This window comes from Halichoeres trimaculatus, unplaced genomic scaffold, assembly GCF_033239565.1.
Source record: "Halichoeres trimaculatus isolate MK-OKI-2021-1 unplaced genomic scaffold, fHalTri1.1 fHalTri1_scaffold_23, whole genome shotgun sequence".
Lineage (NCBI taxonomy): Eukaryota > Metazoa > Chordata > Actinopteri > Labriformes > Labridae > Halichoeres > Halichoeres trimaculatus.
The window spans coordinates 20475195-20492166 of record NW_027437201.1 but is presented as its reverse complement, the minus strand read 5'-3'; the positions used below and the strand labels follow the sequence as shown (position 1 = coordinate 20492166).

The 16972-nt window shown below is 37.6% G+C and overlaps 1 protein-coding gene across 1 annotated transcript in view; it reads right to left on the bottom strand.

Annotated features, from left to right (window-relative positions):
• LOC141785479 (myosin-binding protein C, fast-type-like) overlaps positions 1-13716 on the bottom strand; it is a 39179-nt gene extending 25463 nt beyond the window's left edge. The window contains exons 1-3 of the mRNA XM_074663809.1: positions 13576-13716; positions 10860-11039; positions 3365-3382 (exon numbers count right to left, since the gene is read on the bottom strand). Of these exons, the coding sequence (XP_074519910.1) occupies positions 3365-3382; positions 10860-10881 (40 nt within the window). The 5' untranslated portion in view covers positions 10882-11039; positions 13576-13716. The remainder of the gene's footprint in view (positions 1-3364; positions 3383-10859; positions 11040-13575) is intronic.
• Positions 13717-16972: the final 3256 nt, after the last annotated feature.

Below are 16972 nucleotides of genomic sequence, written 5' to 3'. Positions count from 1 at the left end.
GTCGTCACAACATTTATTTTGGGAGGAACACCAAAAGCAAACAACTCCAGAAAAACTCAACCAAAAGTGCAAGGACATTTCTGAAAAAGGCGCCCAAAACTTCAGCCTTACCTTCCTCTGCTGGAGGTGCTTCAAAAGAAGATGATGGAAAATTAAAACCTTGATTCTGATACTGACAGTTATTTGTTTATTTATTCTATTAAGTTAAAAGAGTACAACAGGGGTAGGCAACCCTTTCCATGACTTGTGCCACCTTTAAATACACTTATACCCAAAGAGCTGATACTTCCTGCTTTCATAAAATCATCAGCGATCAATAGGAAAGTCTCCTATCCTATATTTCCTGTCAGGGAATTGTTTCCATGCTTTGCTACGCACTAAGAAATGGTTTAACTTCCTGTCACTGTCAGGTTTTTAAGTGCGAGAAAGTTTTGACTGTGTTGCTTTGTTAACAAACTTTGTTAACTCAGTTTTTACTGACCGAGTCATCCGTCTCATCTCTGAAGTTTTTTTTGTTTGGCCTAAAAAAGACGCTGCAAACTTAATAATTAAATTTTATTTATCTGTAAATATTCCTGACTTATCATTATCATTATTATTATTATTATTTTGCTGTAAATATTCATAATTTTATTATTATTATTATTATTATTATCATTATTATTATTATTATTTTGCTGTAAATATTCATAATTTTATTATTTTTATTTCTATTATTATTATTATTATTATTATTATTATTATTATTATTATTATTATTATTATCATCATTATTATTATTATTTTGCTGTAAATATTCATAATTTTATTATTATTATTATTATTATTATTATTATCATTATTATTAGTATTATTGTAATAATTATTATCATTATCAAATTTTTCTGTAAAAAATCCTGATTTATTATAATGTTTATTTATTTATTTTCATTATTATCATTACTATTTTATTTTTATTTATTTATCATTTTTATTTTATTTTTCTGTAAATATTCCTGATTTTTCTGTACATATTATTATTATAATTTGTTTTAACTTTATTTATGTTTTTTTTTTATTTTATTCTATTTTATTATATATATATATATATATATATATATATATATATATATATATATATATATATATATATATATATATATATATATATATATATATATATATTTGTATTTTATATCTTAGCCTTTTCTATATTCTATCTGCATTTTCATTATAGTCTTGTTAATTGTTAGCACCAACACACCAAGAAAAATTCCTTGTACATGCAAATGTACTTGGCAAGAAAACTTGATTCTGATTCTGAAACACTTTCACACTATTGTGAAAGTATTAAAAATAAAACACAATAAAAATTTTTTTATCATTTTTTAAATTTATTTATCTATTTTTATCTCTGCGTACAAACAAAAACAGTCTACGGTGCCCTGGGTTGCCGACCCCTGGTGTACATTTGTTGTCTAACACTAAAGGGAGCTATTTATGCTGGACACTGTCTTACCTTCTGGGGCTGGAGGAGGATCTGAGAAAAGATGAATAAAAATAAATTTGGCTGCTGATAATAATCTGAATTTTTAATCTATATTTAATCAAACTTGAGGTGGCTGAGGAAACTTGTTTAGAGACACTTTGTAACCCTACCAGCCAGCTACTGGCTGAGAGCTCTGTGCTTAAAAACAGAAATGGTACGGTGATTAATGAGAATCACCAGATACTGTCTTACCTCCTTCTGCTGGAGGAGCATCTAAGGAAAATAGATAAAAATGAGGTTTTTACAGTAATTATTAACTATTCCTTCTTATTCTTGAAGAAGTTGGGGAAACATCAACAAAATGTGTGTGATATTGTTTTTTAAAGAGGGGCCTACCATCTTGGACTGGCTCTGCTTTCGCTGTTAACATCACAAATCATAGTTTAGTGACTAAATCTGATCATTGGACGTTTATCTTCATACACACCAACGTTTAACATTCCAACAAAAAGTGTAAGGACGTTTTTACAAACTCCACACTGCGTCTTACCTTCCTCTGCTGGGGGAGCATCTAAGAAAATGAAGGAAAATAAGCTTTGGTTCTGATGTTTAATGAAACTCAAACCTGAAGTGGCTGAGGAAAATAAAAGGTTTGTGATATTTGCTGACACTTGAAGAGGCCTACCAGTTTGTGCTGGCTCGGGATTAGCTGTGCAAATAAAAGATCAGAGTTAAATGTTTAAATCAGGTTGTTAACGTCTATCATGGGAGGAAGACCAAAACCAAACTCCATGAAACTCGACAAAAAGTGCAAAGACGGGGAAACTCCTGGAGACAGATCAGGTTGCACGTGCCTGCAGTAAAACTTGACCCAGAGGTCACAGAGGTCACAGACGGATAAAATGCATCCAGAAGTGAACAGTAAAATCAACACGGCATGTTTTTTCCAACATGGGAACAGGAGGAATGATCCAGAGATCCACGGTGAAGACATGCTCAGAGATCATCATTTCATTCAATCATTGCAATAAAACAGTGAAGGAATAAAACCTGTTAGCACACATCAGAGATATGGTTTCAGCTAACACATGTGACGCATGCTTGAGGCTAGCTATGAAATGCAAACACCCTCAATCAAAGTGGCACGCTAATTGCATTATCCCCTCCACAGCGTCACGTCGGCTCAGACCATGTGACTCACTTATCGGCCCATCTTCCTCACACACTAATTGCTTTACTTATTATCTATAGAAACACCACTTGTTATGCATTATTCAGATAATTACCCCGACTGATTAGTTCAATGCATGTTTCCAACACTCAGACCACGTCACATGAAACGCTGTGTGAATGCAGCAAAGTCAGAAAAGAGAGAAAAGAAAAATCGATGGGCCTCACCCTCCTCTGCCGGCGCTTCTGGGGCTAAAATTAGTGAAGGTTTGTTAGAAACAGGAGTGTAAAGTAACACCACAGTAGCTTTATCTGAAGTGTACATTCAGAATGCTACGACAGCTGAGCTAATACATTTTATCAGCGTGTAAAACAGGAAATTCAAAGCAGCGTAACACGACCACACAACACCACAGCTTGTAAAAACCCAAAGCATATCTCCCATTCTGAACATGTGTTTTTACACCATTACAGACAGTTGAGAAAACACATCAGCAGCCTGGTGATGTGCAGTTGATGACAATGTTTATGTTTAGCATACGAGAATAAAAAAAAAGGGATTCAGGATTGGTTCATGTTGCAGTCACATCGTTGAGATTCAGAGTCAGCGTGTCTTTGACACTTCAGCTGATGAAACGGTGAAAATGTGAGAGCTATAATCAAGTCACCGTGCGATAATGGCACACAAAAGGTCAATAAGCATAAGCTGCAGAGCAGCTGACTTACCATCCCCCTCCGGTTTAGCTGTGAAGGAGAGAGACGACGAAGAATTAGAGGCGATCAGAAACATGGGTCACTTCATGCAGCTCCAACAAATGAGACAAATTAATCACAGAACGATGTAATTAAACTGTTTCTGGTCTCAGTTTCAGGTCAGTGTCAAACTAAGAGGAGAAAATATTCCACAAACAAGACAACAAAAAAAACAAATGCAGTTCTTGAAATGGCCACTAGAGGCAAACCCTAAAAGACGGTTGATACCCCAAAATATACACTTTGATTTAATGACAAAACTTTGAAATTAAACCTTCCTGTGTAATCCCACTGGATTAGAGAGGTGATGCTGGGATCGGCTTCAGGAAACACGAGGTGTAAAGTACATAGGTTGGATCATAAATATATTTTTTTAAATTTCTTATTGTGCTTTGTTTCTTTTGATTACCCCCCTGGTCTTTTCAGTGCCTAATAAAAAAATTTTTTTGTTTCTTTTTTTCCCTCATGCCCAGGAGTCTGCAACCTTTACCGATATAGGAGCCATTTAGCCTCAGATCACCTGGAATAAAGTCATTACAGAGCCACAAGATCTACTTTAACTTCACGATTAAGACTATTCAGTGGATAAAATTCTAAACAAAGTTAAAATCTAGTAAAAAAATTATCTAAACCAGACGTTTTTCTAATTTATAAGACTGTACATGCAATGTGTTTTTTTTATATTTCAAATTAATTTGCAAAAAAATCAAGAAGCTGCAAAAAAAGAAAAAAAAGAAAATTTAAAACTGAGAAAAATTTCACAATAAATGTTAAAATTTCAAAAATTTGCAAAAAAAAGAAATTGATTTAAAAAAATTTAAATTTCCAAAAAGAAAAAAAAAGAAAAATTAGTAAAACCATCAAAAAATTTTGAAATTTTATTTTTTTTATTCTTGAAGATTCAGAATGTAGGTGTAATGACCAAATTGATCAGCCTTAAATTATTTTGGGTCTTTTTTGCTGTCTTTGTATTTATTTATTTATTTTATTTTATTTTATTTATTTATTTTTTTATGTATATGTGGGTGCCTGCTTGATCAAATCAAAAAATCCATTAATTTTATAATTTTTTCAAGTAAGTTTTTTTTGTTCTATTTGCAGCTTTTTTAAAAAAAAATTAAAGCAACTTAGACCTCATTTTTGTCTTGAAACAACTTGAAACAAGATATTTTTCTGGACTGGACTCAAAAATTTGTAAAAACATCAAAAAACCTTGATTTTTTTTTTTTTTTTTTTTTGAAAGTTTCAGAATGTAGGTGTTATAATCAAATTGGTCAACTCAAATTGTTTTGGTTTTTTTTGCTGTCTTTGTATTTTGTTTGTTTGTTTGTTTGTTTTGTTCCTGTTTTATGTGTGTGTGTGGGTGCCTGTTTGATATGGGAGTACCTTTGTCAATGTGTTATGGGGATGGGCCATGGGGGTGGGTGTTAGGTTCACAATTCTTGTAATGATCAAATGATGAAACTAAAGTGTTTTTTTTTTTCCCACATTAAATCAATAAAACCCTTGGCTCCGCCCACTTGTCCCCAAGCTGTCACTTCTGGCACTGTTAAGCACATCAACGAACTTTAAATACAAGGCATACTCTGAGTGTCACCTGTGCCTTTAAAACCTCGTTGTGATGCCGACTTTTCAAACAGCTCTGTCATTTTAATCCCACATAGATGCTCCTCGTATCTTCACATCAAAGTCTAATAAAAGTTTAAAGACTTCTGATCTGATTTCATTTTAAATCCTGGACCAAAACTCTGATATACAACCTCTTACATAAGAAAACAGATTCTGTGAAAGGATCATCTGAGAAGTTTCCACTGAGTCCAGCCACAGATGTTTGAAAATGATCCTGATGATATTTAACACACTCTCTGTGTTCATCCATGGAGATCTTTCAGTCGAATCAAAACGCAGCTTCGCTTGATGACAGACTGTAAATTTGTGTTGAGGCAGTTATTGTTGAGGCCTAAATCTGGTAAAAGGAAAATTCCCATCAGAAATAGAGTCAGATAATTTACCCAGCTCCTTCAGACAGTGTCTCTGGGGAGGGGGTCACTGCAGCAGACGCTAAAGGCCAGGGACGGTGTCTTGTGACCTTCCTGAAGTCGAGCCACGTTCTCTCATGCTGAATACACTTTCCTTGAATAGTCAGACAGACTTGACCTTATTTGCTTGATGTTTCAGTTAAGGCTTGTCATAGAGCTAAAAAAGGTAGAATTAAACTACTTAAAGGATGATGAAAGGATGATGTTAGTAAAGTGTTTTTAGCTTAGCTGCTTTAGCTTCCTCCTGTCCCTTCTCAAACATTGCAGGTTTGTTGAAATATTTATCTGTATTTATTTTTTTCTTCTATTGTTTGTTGCTTTTGACTGTGTATGGGTTTTTGGACTGGTGTGGCATCGCTGCTCTTGGGCAACAAAGTGTGTCGTCTGTTTTCTACTTGCAATCTGCAAATGTTTGAGATTAATAAATAAATAAATGAAAAAATCAAATGATTAAAATGCTCTGATGTGGGAAAAATGCTTGAATTACACACAGAAAAATACCCTGAAATCTTTTCAAGTGTTTAGAGTTTAATGACAAAATTTTACAATTAAACCCTGTATGAATAATCCCACTGGATTAGAGAGCTGGTGCTGGGATTGGCTCGAGAAAACATTAGGTGTGAAGTACATGGGTCAGATCATTAATGAATTTGATTATTTATTGGGTTGATGTTGTTTTTTTCCTCCCTTGCTTACTCTCTCACCACCCTGGTCTTTCTGGTACCATTTTTAACATTTTTATTTATTTGTTTATTTTTTTCTAGAATAAAATGACAAAGTTGAATTCAAGAAAAAAAAAGTTTTTTTTTTTTTTTTTTTCCGTTTTTCCTTCTTCTATTCAGTGGATAAAATCTATACATAGTTAAAATCTAGTAAATAATTACCAAAAAAAAAGAAGTTTTTCCAATTTACGAGAATGGAGGATTGTGATGTGTGTTTTTTTTTTATTTTAATAAATTTGCAAAAAATTAAAGAAGCTGCAAAAAATTCCCCAGAATAAAAAAATAATTAAAACTGTAAAAATTAAAAAAAAGTTTAAATTTCAAATATTTGCAAAAAATAAACTAAAAGAAAATAAATAGATAAATAAAATTAGGTTATGATGTGTTTTTTTTTTATTTCAATAAATTGGAAAAAAAAATCAAGAAGCCTCAAACATTTCCAAAAAGTTTGTAATTTTAAAACTGTGAAAATTACAACAAAAGTTTAATTTTCAAATATTTGCAAAAAACAATAAATAAAAAAAATTAAGATTGTGATTTTGAAAAAAAAAAAAAATCGCAAAAATTTCATGAAGCCGCAAAAATTTCCCAAATATCAAAAATTATTTAACTGTGAAAATTTTACAAAAAATGCTTCAATCATATATATTTTCAAAAAAATGACATTTTTAAAATTTGAAAAAATAATAATTTCAAAAATTTGTTAAAAACTTTAAAGTCTTGTAATTTTGTATTCTTTTAAGGGTTCAAGGAGCCACATATCAAGTGCAACAAGTTGTCTTATTATACTTGATACGTGCCATATTCAACTGAAAATGTCCAGAAAATGTCTTGTCAAGTTATTCAAAGACAAAAATGAAAATCTGCCAATGGAACAGGAAAAAAATGACCAAAAAAGTAACTTTTCTTGTTCCATTTGCAGATTTTTTTATTCATTCAAAGCCACTCAGACCTCATTTTTGTCTTTAAACAACTTGAAACAAGACATTTTTCTGGACTGTTCAGGTGAATGTGGCTCAGGTTCAGCTGATACCTCATCCAAACAACTTTTTTCTCTTCCTGGGTTTGTCTCTGAGCTGTGAAGGCCTCAGAGAATCAATGCTTGTTATTGTGTTTGTACAAAGGGACGACATGTGTAAAGGGTGCTCAGAACGTCCTCTAAGGCTGCTTTAAGTGCTTCCCGTACTCAGCGAGAGGGTCTAACACCTGCCCTGAGTGTAAATCTGCATCAGCATCTGCTAAGTCAACCCCCTCAGGGTGAGAATCTTCATCGTTTTCAACAAGTTTGTGATAAAGCTGGGTAATGAACTTCAGAGCAGCTGTTCCTCTCCGTTTAAACGCCGTCCTCTGAGACTCTCTGTGGCTTCAGATGTTTGCAAACGTCGTGGAGGATGTGGATGTATCAGAGTTTTGCGACTTTCATTTCTTTAATTTCTGTCTCGTAAACAAGTATCTAGATGTGCTGTAAATCTCTGTCCTCAGCTCTGGTTTGGTGTTTGTTTCACGGTGGGCTGAGGTGCTGCAGGTTTGCATGTCGGTGTTTGTTTACCTCCATGTTCCCTGCTGCCACACGGGCCTGATTTATGGTCGTCTGTCATGACTCAGACATTGTGTGGCCTCAGAAAGCCCACGGTGACCCCTTAACAGCGTCAGTTGATGAAGATATCACCGCAGCATCATTTAATACGGTTTGGATCCGTTTGAGCAAACATAGGTATCAATGGAAGGTCGATCAGGTTACAGGAAGTGGCGCAAGTTGGTTTGATTGATGTGGAGTGTCACGACTACGTCTCATTCCTTATAATCTTTGAATATCTCACTCATATATACATTTTATTCATATTTAGCAAGAAAGGAAACATAAATCCTGAAGTTTTCCTGTTGTAAGTTAAAGACATCACCACAGAAAATCTCGTATTTAGAAGCAGAAGAAGAAGAAGAAGCTCTGGGCTGGATTTCATCAACAGAAAGGCTCTAATATAAACTTCAATCTAATTAAATTTTCATCTCAAACCAGATTATTCGTGTTCGAAATGTATGTCTGCTTGTTTACTAATTGCAGGCAGAAATAATAAATCCACCAGTGGCAGAAAGCTGCAGACCAGTGCAGCCTGTTCATGCATAATTTAAAGGGTTAATTCATGTTTTCACACTAGTTTCAACATGTAACCCAAATAAAAGCCATGAAGTTAAATTATTTTTCCTTTTATGGGCCTTTCCTCCTGCATCTTCCCTCTCAGGTTTCCTCAGAACGTTAATCATCCTGAAGATGAGAAGTGTTAACGCACTTGGAAAACTTCAGCTCAGTTTTGGTCGTAATAATTAAAGTTACTCCGACTATAATTTACAGCATCACTTCCAACCACTAAGTATAAAATCTGTCACGATGCGCTTGATGGACTACTTTGGAACCACATCACATTCATGGGGGATCATGGGCCCTGCTGACCATGAGGGAACGTTCTGGATGAAAGTGACGGATTACGTAATGATTTATCTCAGCTGGGGGTTACAGCACAACCTGATACGCCCGCGCGTGTGAAACCCTATGATCTTACGCAGAAAAAAAACAGTCAAAGTGGAAAAAGGTCAGGGGTTATTGCGGGGTATTTTTAGACGTTGGCTGAGGGCGGGATCGGGCTGCTCGGCGAAGCAGCACAGAGAACTTTTCAGCTCATGTGGAGTGTAAACGCAGAAATAATTAATGATGTGGGAAAATAAGAGGAGCAACGCCGAACGTTCGGGCTTAACATGTTCTGACTTGGGTTTCACGGCTCTTCAGTGAGACACTGAGCTTTTAAAATCACAGTCCCACCGAGTGGAGTTTATCTGAGCCTCATATTCACAGCTTTGCAGCGGGTGGTGCAGACGTAGAATCACATCCATGTAAGATTAATGCAGCAGCTGTGATTAAAAGTAGAGCCTGGTTATGTTTCTCTAAACATATATAAACACACCCCAGCTTATATCTGGGTTAAACGCTGGCAGAGGGACAGCAGCAGGAAATATCTCAACAGTAGCGCGCTAACAAGAGCCACAAAGCCGATAACGGACATTACTCTGAGGGGGATCGACGAAGCCCACCGTCTTGGACGGTAAAACTAATGTGGTCGAACTGACCCCCTGGCTATGACAGCCTCTGATCTAAGGTTTCAGCCGGGTCACAGATTTACAGCCATGAGGGGTCAGAGGGGAAAAGGGACGGCTTCATGAGGATGAAGGACAGCTGACAAGGATTAGGGAGAAAGTTGGGTTCACGAGGCGACTTCTGAAGCCAGTTTTATGAATAAAAACAGCAAAATAAATACAATAAAAGAATGATTTTTATCTTTTAGTAGAAAATATGTGAGAAGAAAGTTGTTTTTATGAGTAAAACTATAAAATTTATGAGTTTGGAGTCAGTTTTCCATGTTTACAAAGCATCGATAACTTTTGGAAAACACTTCTGCCTCTCATTAAAAAAGGAACTAAGCAGCATACACTGCAAAAACTGAAATCTTATGAAGTGTTTTTGTCTTATTTTCAGTAAAAATGGTCTAATTATACTTGATATGAGCCACATTCAACTGATCAGTCCAGAAAAATGTCTTGTTTCAAGTTATTTAAAGACAAAAATGTGGTCTGAATTGCTTCTAACAAGTAAAAAAAAATCCTCAAATGGAAGAAGAAAAATTTGCTCAAAACTAGAATAATGTCTTAATACAAGAAACTCTTCTCTGTAAAGTCTAAAGAGACACTTTCAGCTAAAAAAATAAGACAAAAACACTTCTTAAGATTTCATTTTTTGCAGTGTAACGTCGACAGTTCGTGGCGTTATTTACCCACTGAACCTGCTGCAGCGAGTCAACCATACCGAGCTTGGCGCGCTGATGTCATTAGCTTACTGACCCCGCGCTGACGCAATGAGCTGCGCTGACTATGGGATCATTTACGACCCATGAAGTCGCTGGTATGGACAGGTGACAACAAGGAGGCAAAGCGGTAGATTTATGTCTTTCTGTCGCACTGGGCTGCAGAGGAAATCATCTGACGCGTCCTTTCAGGGATAAATAAAAAGTTGTGATAGTTTGGTTTTGGTTTCTGGCTGTTTTTATTTAAAGTTTCTGATGTGACGTACGTTTTTCTGCTACTGTACTCCTCTGAGCAGATTGAAAGCTGCTCTCCTTGCATTTTACATTACAGTACGCCATGAGGTCATCTGATATGTGTTTTCCTCACATGCTGTAAACAGCTATTTTGGGTCATATAGGGTTAAGCTAACCACCTAACCCTCCTAACCCTCCAAACCCTCTAACCCCATCCCCACCCACACCCAACCTCGCCTAACTCAACTGAACATTCAACGTTAACCCAGAAAGATTTAAACTCTGATTTTACTTTATCCTCTAACAGCTGGCACATGCACATTATGAGCTAAAAACAGGAAGTGTTTCATTAGCTAAATTTAGCCCTGGTTATTCTTAAACACGTCGTTTAAAATCAGGCTGAAACACCAGGAGGATTTTTTCTTAAAGAAATGCAAAAGTTAAATTTGTTTCACAGAACATGACTTCTTTAAACATCCTCAGTTAAATTATTTTGCATAAATTCATGTCACTAAAATTTCCAAACAAAGCAGGCAGCAGAAAGTGGACACCTAGCATCCCAGCAGCTGTTGTCTCCAGTCTAATCCAGATTAATAAACCCACACAGACAGTACGAGCATACCTGCAGGGACCGGCTCAGGCATGGTTATTCCTGCGTCTCCACTCTGCCGCTGTAGGACTGAGGGGCTCGCGCTGCTTATTCCTTTTTATTTCTCCCCCCTCTGTTATTCAAAGCTCCCCTGGAACTCAAGTCCCCCACACCCTCCAGTCAGCGAGGAGAGCAGGAGGCGCTGACGACACCCTGAAGGAGTTCAAGAGGAGAGGCATTCAGAGCCAGAGCGTGATAAGGTGAAGAGACAAGAGGGTGAGGTGGTGCTGAAAGAGGTCTCACACGTTTATGATGAGATTAATGGACTGTCTGAACCGTTTCAGCTCAAATGTTTGCTGCAGAAATATAAAAATATGCCGGGATGAGGAACAACTGACCCGCTTTCTGACACTCCATCTGATGCGAAACTCATCTTACACTTGTCACCTCCTATAACCCGTAATAAGAGCTGGATCGACAAGTATTTTAAAATATTTCACTTCACTACACCTGATACTTCTAGATGATACATTGGCAGAAGAAGTGAAATCAGACAGGCGTAACTGCGTTTATAGAAGTAGATTATGTTTTTCAGCTGGAGGAGGAGGGGTCTGTTGGAGCTTGTCAATCAAAATCAGGATTGTAAACTACTGTGGGTGAGAGCGGTGTGCTCTTTGGATGAGAGCTCAGCATGGATATGAGGAAAGGATGTGAGATGACAGAGACATAGCGAGGCTGAGGATGTGTCTTGGTAGTTCAGAGAGAAAGAGCGGTGCCATCGTGAGAAAAGATGACAGAGATCATGGAAAGGATCAAAGGATGGAGCGCCCAAGATGAACGCTATCAACAAACATATTTTGTCTGTTTTTGGATCAAAAACAGGAATAGACACATAAAAAAAGAGAGTCCACTCTTTTGGGGGAGTTTTGGTGTTTGCACAGTCATAGCAAACACTATTCTGTGGGTTTTGAAAGATCGTTTAAGATGCTCTGAAAATGGCTGGTAGAGGCAAAGGTCCCATATTATGCAAAAGTCACTTTATTAAGTCTTTTAGTGAAATTTGTGGGTCTTTGTCTTTCCTCACAGCCCAAAAAATGTGATGTTTAATGACAAAACCTGTACTTAGTAGTGCTTGTGAATGTAAAATCCTGACCTAAAACGAGCTGTTTGGAATTTGGGGATTTGCCGACATCAGCGATTCCCTTTTTTGACCAATCAGGAGCAAGTCTGACCTGATTGGTCCACCATAGCAGATACCCTCAAACCCCCTCCCCGCCCACTCCCCTCCCAATGCCAAAGTTGAAGAGCCATCACTGCTCTGTTTTGGGCTGTAAACAGCCACGTAGTTCCATGCACAAGCTTCCCATCTCAGAAGAAGACAGACTAAGTGGCTAGAGTTCATTTATCAAGGAAATGTGCCAGCTACACTCAGTAAAACTGTGCATGTGTGTGCTAGTCACTTCATAACCGACTGCTTTTCCAACTTTGGACAGTCCAACAGAGGGCTAGCCAATAGACTGGTTCTGAATCCAGGCGCATTACCAACCATCCTCCAACAAACCTGGGACCCTGGAAATGTGAGTATTTTAAATGCTGTGTGCTGTGGAGCAGATGGAAGAGCTTTTCCTCAGTGTCCCCCCTGTCTCTGTGTTAGCTTCAGGATGCTAACTTTAGCTGCGGTTAGCCTGTTGTTTTAGCCTGTAATGTTACGGTAAACGAGCTTCTCCGTTTTCTAAAAATTGTGCACTCGGAGCTCGTGGCGCCGCTCTCAGTGACGTGGAAGAGCGGGGCGGTATCAGCGGTGGCTCATTTACATATGAAGGCCACGCCCACTAAATCAGAGCGTTCTGAACAGAGGGGCTATGAGAGCCTGGAAACAATGCTGCTGTGCTTGATTTATTGGCTTTTTGGACCAAAACATGTTACTACCATTTCATGAAGACATCAATGATCCATATTAATCTGCAGAAAGACTTAAGAAAGTGATTTTTGCATAATGTGGGACCTTTAAATAAATCATTATCTCAAATCTTTTTAACACCAACAAACGACTCTTTTATTGTTGTTTTGTTGAGGTAAGGAAAAAAATTATTGCATCTAGAAGAAGCATGTCACAGCTGGTAGAGAGCTATAAACTACAGTTTCTCTTAACACCACATCGACCCCTCGAGCGTGTACGTGGAGATGCTTTCAGAAATGTCTTTTTCCAAATCTCAAACATGTGGCCCACTGAAGTTACTAAACGACAGTCTGAGACTTTAAGCTGAGTGAAAATCTATCATTGTGTCGAGCTCTTAGCACCTGTTATCAAGTATTAATGCTAATGCTGAGCGTTGCTGATGTTTCAGATAGTTCAGTGTCTCTAAGCGTTGCTCTAATCGTGGAAAGCTCTGGGGGGATTTTTACAGGCTTTTCACCACAAAGGTGAAAACAGGACACAGTGATGTGAAACAGGTTATTTTAAGTCTGTGATTTGTTTCGTTCAGCTGCAGCTCACTCTTCCAGAAGTGATGAGAGCCAGTTCGCTGTGCTCCCCAACATAACTTGGCTCCTGTAAACCAAACAACGAAGGAGCAGCTCGCACCACAAATAGAGTCTCCCTCTGTATCTACACCTCTCTGTAGGAAGAAACAGATCAACAAGAGATAACGTAAACACCACTACATGCTGCTCAGGAGATCCACCCTCCTGTTTTACTGAGCTGGGTTCAGAGACTACATGGGGGGACGTGGTCCTTCCATGACCTTACCCCTCGCTGTGGAGCCCATCTCTTCTTCACTGGCATCCAACTGCAACCATTCAAGTCCTGGGCATGTCTTCATTACCTGTCATCATGTCTGACGGCACTTTTCAAAAATGTGCATGCGTCAACAACAAGAGTCCCCGTGGAAACAGGTCTCCTGCTGCTGGGGTCAAAGTGTGAATCTGTGAAAGGGGGAAGGAATGTGAGTCTACAGGAACCACTAGGCGACCTGATCTATATCTGAGGAGGCTGAGGGTGGGACTCAGGGGCCAACACTCACGACAGTGATTTATAACAAAGCTGCTTTGAGGAGGATCAGTTTTAATGTGACTGCAGCGCCACCTTCTGCCTGGAGTCTCACTCACACTGTTGTAAAGATGTCACTTTAACCAGGCGTGTGTTTGTTTTGGGACAAGTTGTCTTTGTTCAAGTCAACTTTTTACTGGATGCAACGCCCCAACGTAAGGTATTTTTATTAGGTATTATATTTATCAGAACAGTTAGGTATCGCTGTTGTTTATAACGTGACAACAAGCTAAAGCTGTAAGTTTGTACTGCACAACAGTGGGTTGAAATCAACATTAGCATGAACAGTTTAGCCTTTTTAGCCTTTAGCTCGTGCTCTATCTCTCTCCTGTTTCTTTTTCTTCTGCTCTTCTGTCCTTTTTCTGTCTGACAGTTAGGCTCCAGTGTCCACCATCACTACAAAATTAATCACAGAAATCATTTTCAGCAGAGAAAAACACAAATCTCTTTTCTTACTACTAAACTTTGTCAGCTGGTGTGGAGTTGTCTAAGGACGGAGCCACGATTTCTGTTTTCGGTGGGCCACAACTGACTTTGGTTGGTCCTTAAATTACAAGAGTTTATATATATATATATATATATATATATATATATATATATATATATATATATATACATATATATATCGCTTCAATGTAAACCAATTGGCTTCCCTGCCACAACTGTCCTTTATTATAGGCTGTAAGAGCAGCAACTACAGTCTTTCCCCAAATCATTCACTGGTCATACCCAAATATACATAAAGCTGAATGGCTCAAATCTGTGTTGGATTATTTTGTTTTTTCCAACAGGCTCAAAGATCAATCAATCAATCAGTTTTATTTATAGAGCACTTTAAATACAGAGTCTGAACAGCGAGGAAACATCACCACAGCCAGTTTATTTTACAAAGAGAGGGCATCAAATTATAACAAAATCATCATCAAAGTGATGAAATTTTACAAAATAACTTTTATACTGTTTTTTGTTTGTTTTAATTATATTTTTCTTTTAAAAAGAAAAGTTTAGGTTGGGCCTCGGACCGTTTGGCCCACCCATAACGCCGTCCCTGAAGTTGTCATTGCAACTTAGACGTGCCTTAAATCAATCCGGTCCTCCTTGACCCAATCAGGGAAGCTAGGAAGTAGCATATTGAAATATTTTAATAACTATTAATGAGCTTTCTTCTGCTCTTCTGTCTTTTTTCTGTCTGACTGTTAGGCTCCTGTGTCCACTATCGCTACAAAATTAGTCACAGAAATTATAAAGAAATCGAAACTTCATCAGCTGGCGCGGTGTTGTGATAAAGACCTAGGTGTGCAGTAGGTCAATCCAGTTCTGGACGACCCGACCTGGAAGCTAAGAAGTAGCATTTTGAAATAACCTGTAATCTGTAATATTGGCGCTGATAATCTCATTTTAAAGCCTGGTTTAGGATCAGGATCAAGATCTCTTAGAAACTCCTCACAGGAACTTTAAAGAGAATGTTTGACTCGATTAAATCGTGATGGTTTATGATAAATGCAACTACCTCTCCTAGAAATGTTGTAAATTTCAAGTTTGGACACTGTTTACATTTAACACAACAGACTGACTACACATTATCGCCCCCTGCTGGTCTGGCATGCTTGTATAAGTGATTTTCTTCAGTTTTTTTCAGAGTATCTGCAAACAATGGACCATGCCTTGATCCCTCTGACCCGTCTGACCTCTCTAAGCTGCAGACGCTGATGAAGACGTGCAGTCTGCAGCGTTTGTTTCACAGCGACAGTGAAAGTGCACTGAGGTGGGGAACAGGAAATGCATACATGATCAGCAGGGAGAGTAATTTCAAACAGCTCTGATGCAGAAAATGCAATCACAAAGGAAGTTTACTGCATGGCAATGAGTGTGTGGGTGTGAGTGTGTGTAAATTTGTGAGTGTGTGCTGGCAGTGGAGTAGAGGCAGATGGAGAAGGGCAGCGTATATATCAAGTTTCTCAGAGAATACTTCGAGCACTTAGCTCCTGAGAAATATTTTAAACGGCGATGCGATGAAGACATGAGAATAACCCCTCCCCTGTCAGAATCCTGTGTTTGTGATTTCGTCAGTGATCAGTCCTGACTGTAATGTGCGAGTGTCGGATTCTCGCTGATGCTGTTTTTTTCTTAAATCTAAAGAAATGCTGAGACGTTCGTTTGAGGCTTGTAGCGTTTAACATCAGAAAACCTGACAAAACAGGAGAATGTGGCAGAGGTCCAGAGGAAAAACTGCATGAAAAGCCCAAGGATGCTCACTTTTATCACTCTAATTAGTCCTCTTTAGTCTTCTCCACTTTCTTATCTCTCAGCTCTGCCTCTCACACGATGATACAGCACACTGAGGATTCAGAGGGGACATTTTCCTGCTGTCACTTTGCATTATTTATGAAAAAGCAGAGATTTAACAAAGCATTGCGAGACACTGAAAAACTGATACAAATGTGAAACGATTACAATCAGCTGAGGTAAAAACTAAACTTGCAATTCCTTATCTAAACAGCAGAGGGCTGTTCTTCCTTAAACTAGGAACACATGCAAACTTGAGGTGGTTTATTCAAAGAGATTTTGTTCATTTGCTTTATTCATTTGGTTATTTTGATGTGAATTTTGTTTGAATACATATTTTTTTAAAGGGGCTTTGTGGAGACACTTTAAAATGAGATTATCAGCACCAATATTACAGGTTACAGGTTATTTTTTTTAAATTTTATTTCTTTAATTGAGATTTTCAAGATGCATAATAATAACATTAATTGTGCTTGTGATTTTTTTTATATAGGAAACACAATATAAATTAAAGGAAAAAGGAAAAAAAAAACAGAAAAAAGGGGGAAAATGAAATTAAAAAAGGAAATTATAAATAAATAAACAACTGAATAGATTATACACAGGTAATTTTAAAATGCTACTTCTTAGCCTCCAGGTTGGGTCTCCCAGGACTGGATTGATCTACGGCAAGCCTAAGTCTCTATGACAACACCATGCCAGCTGATGAAGTTTCGATTTCTTTATGATTTCTGTGATTAATTTTGTAGTGATGGTGGACACTGGAGCCTAACTGTCGGATAGAAAAAGGACAGAAGAGAAGAAGAAAGAT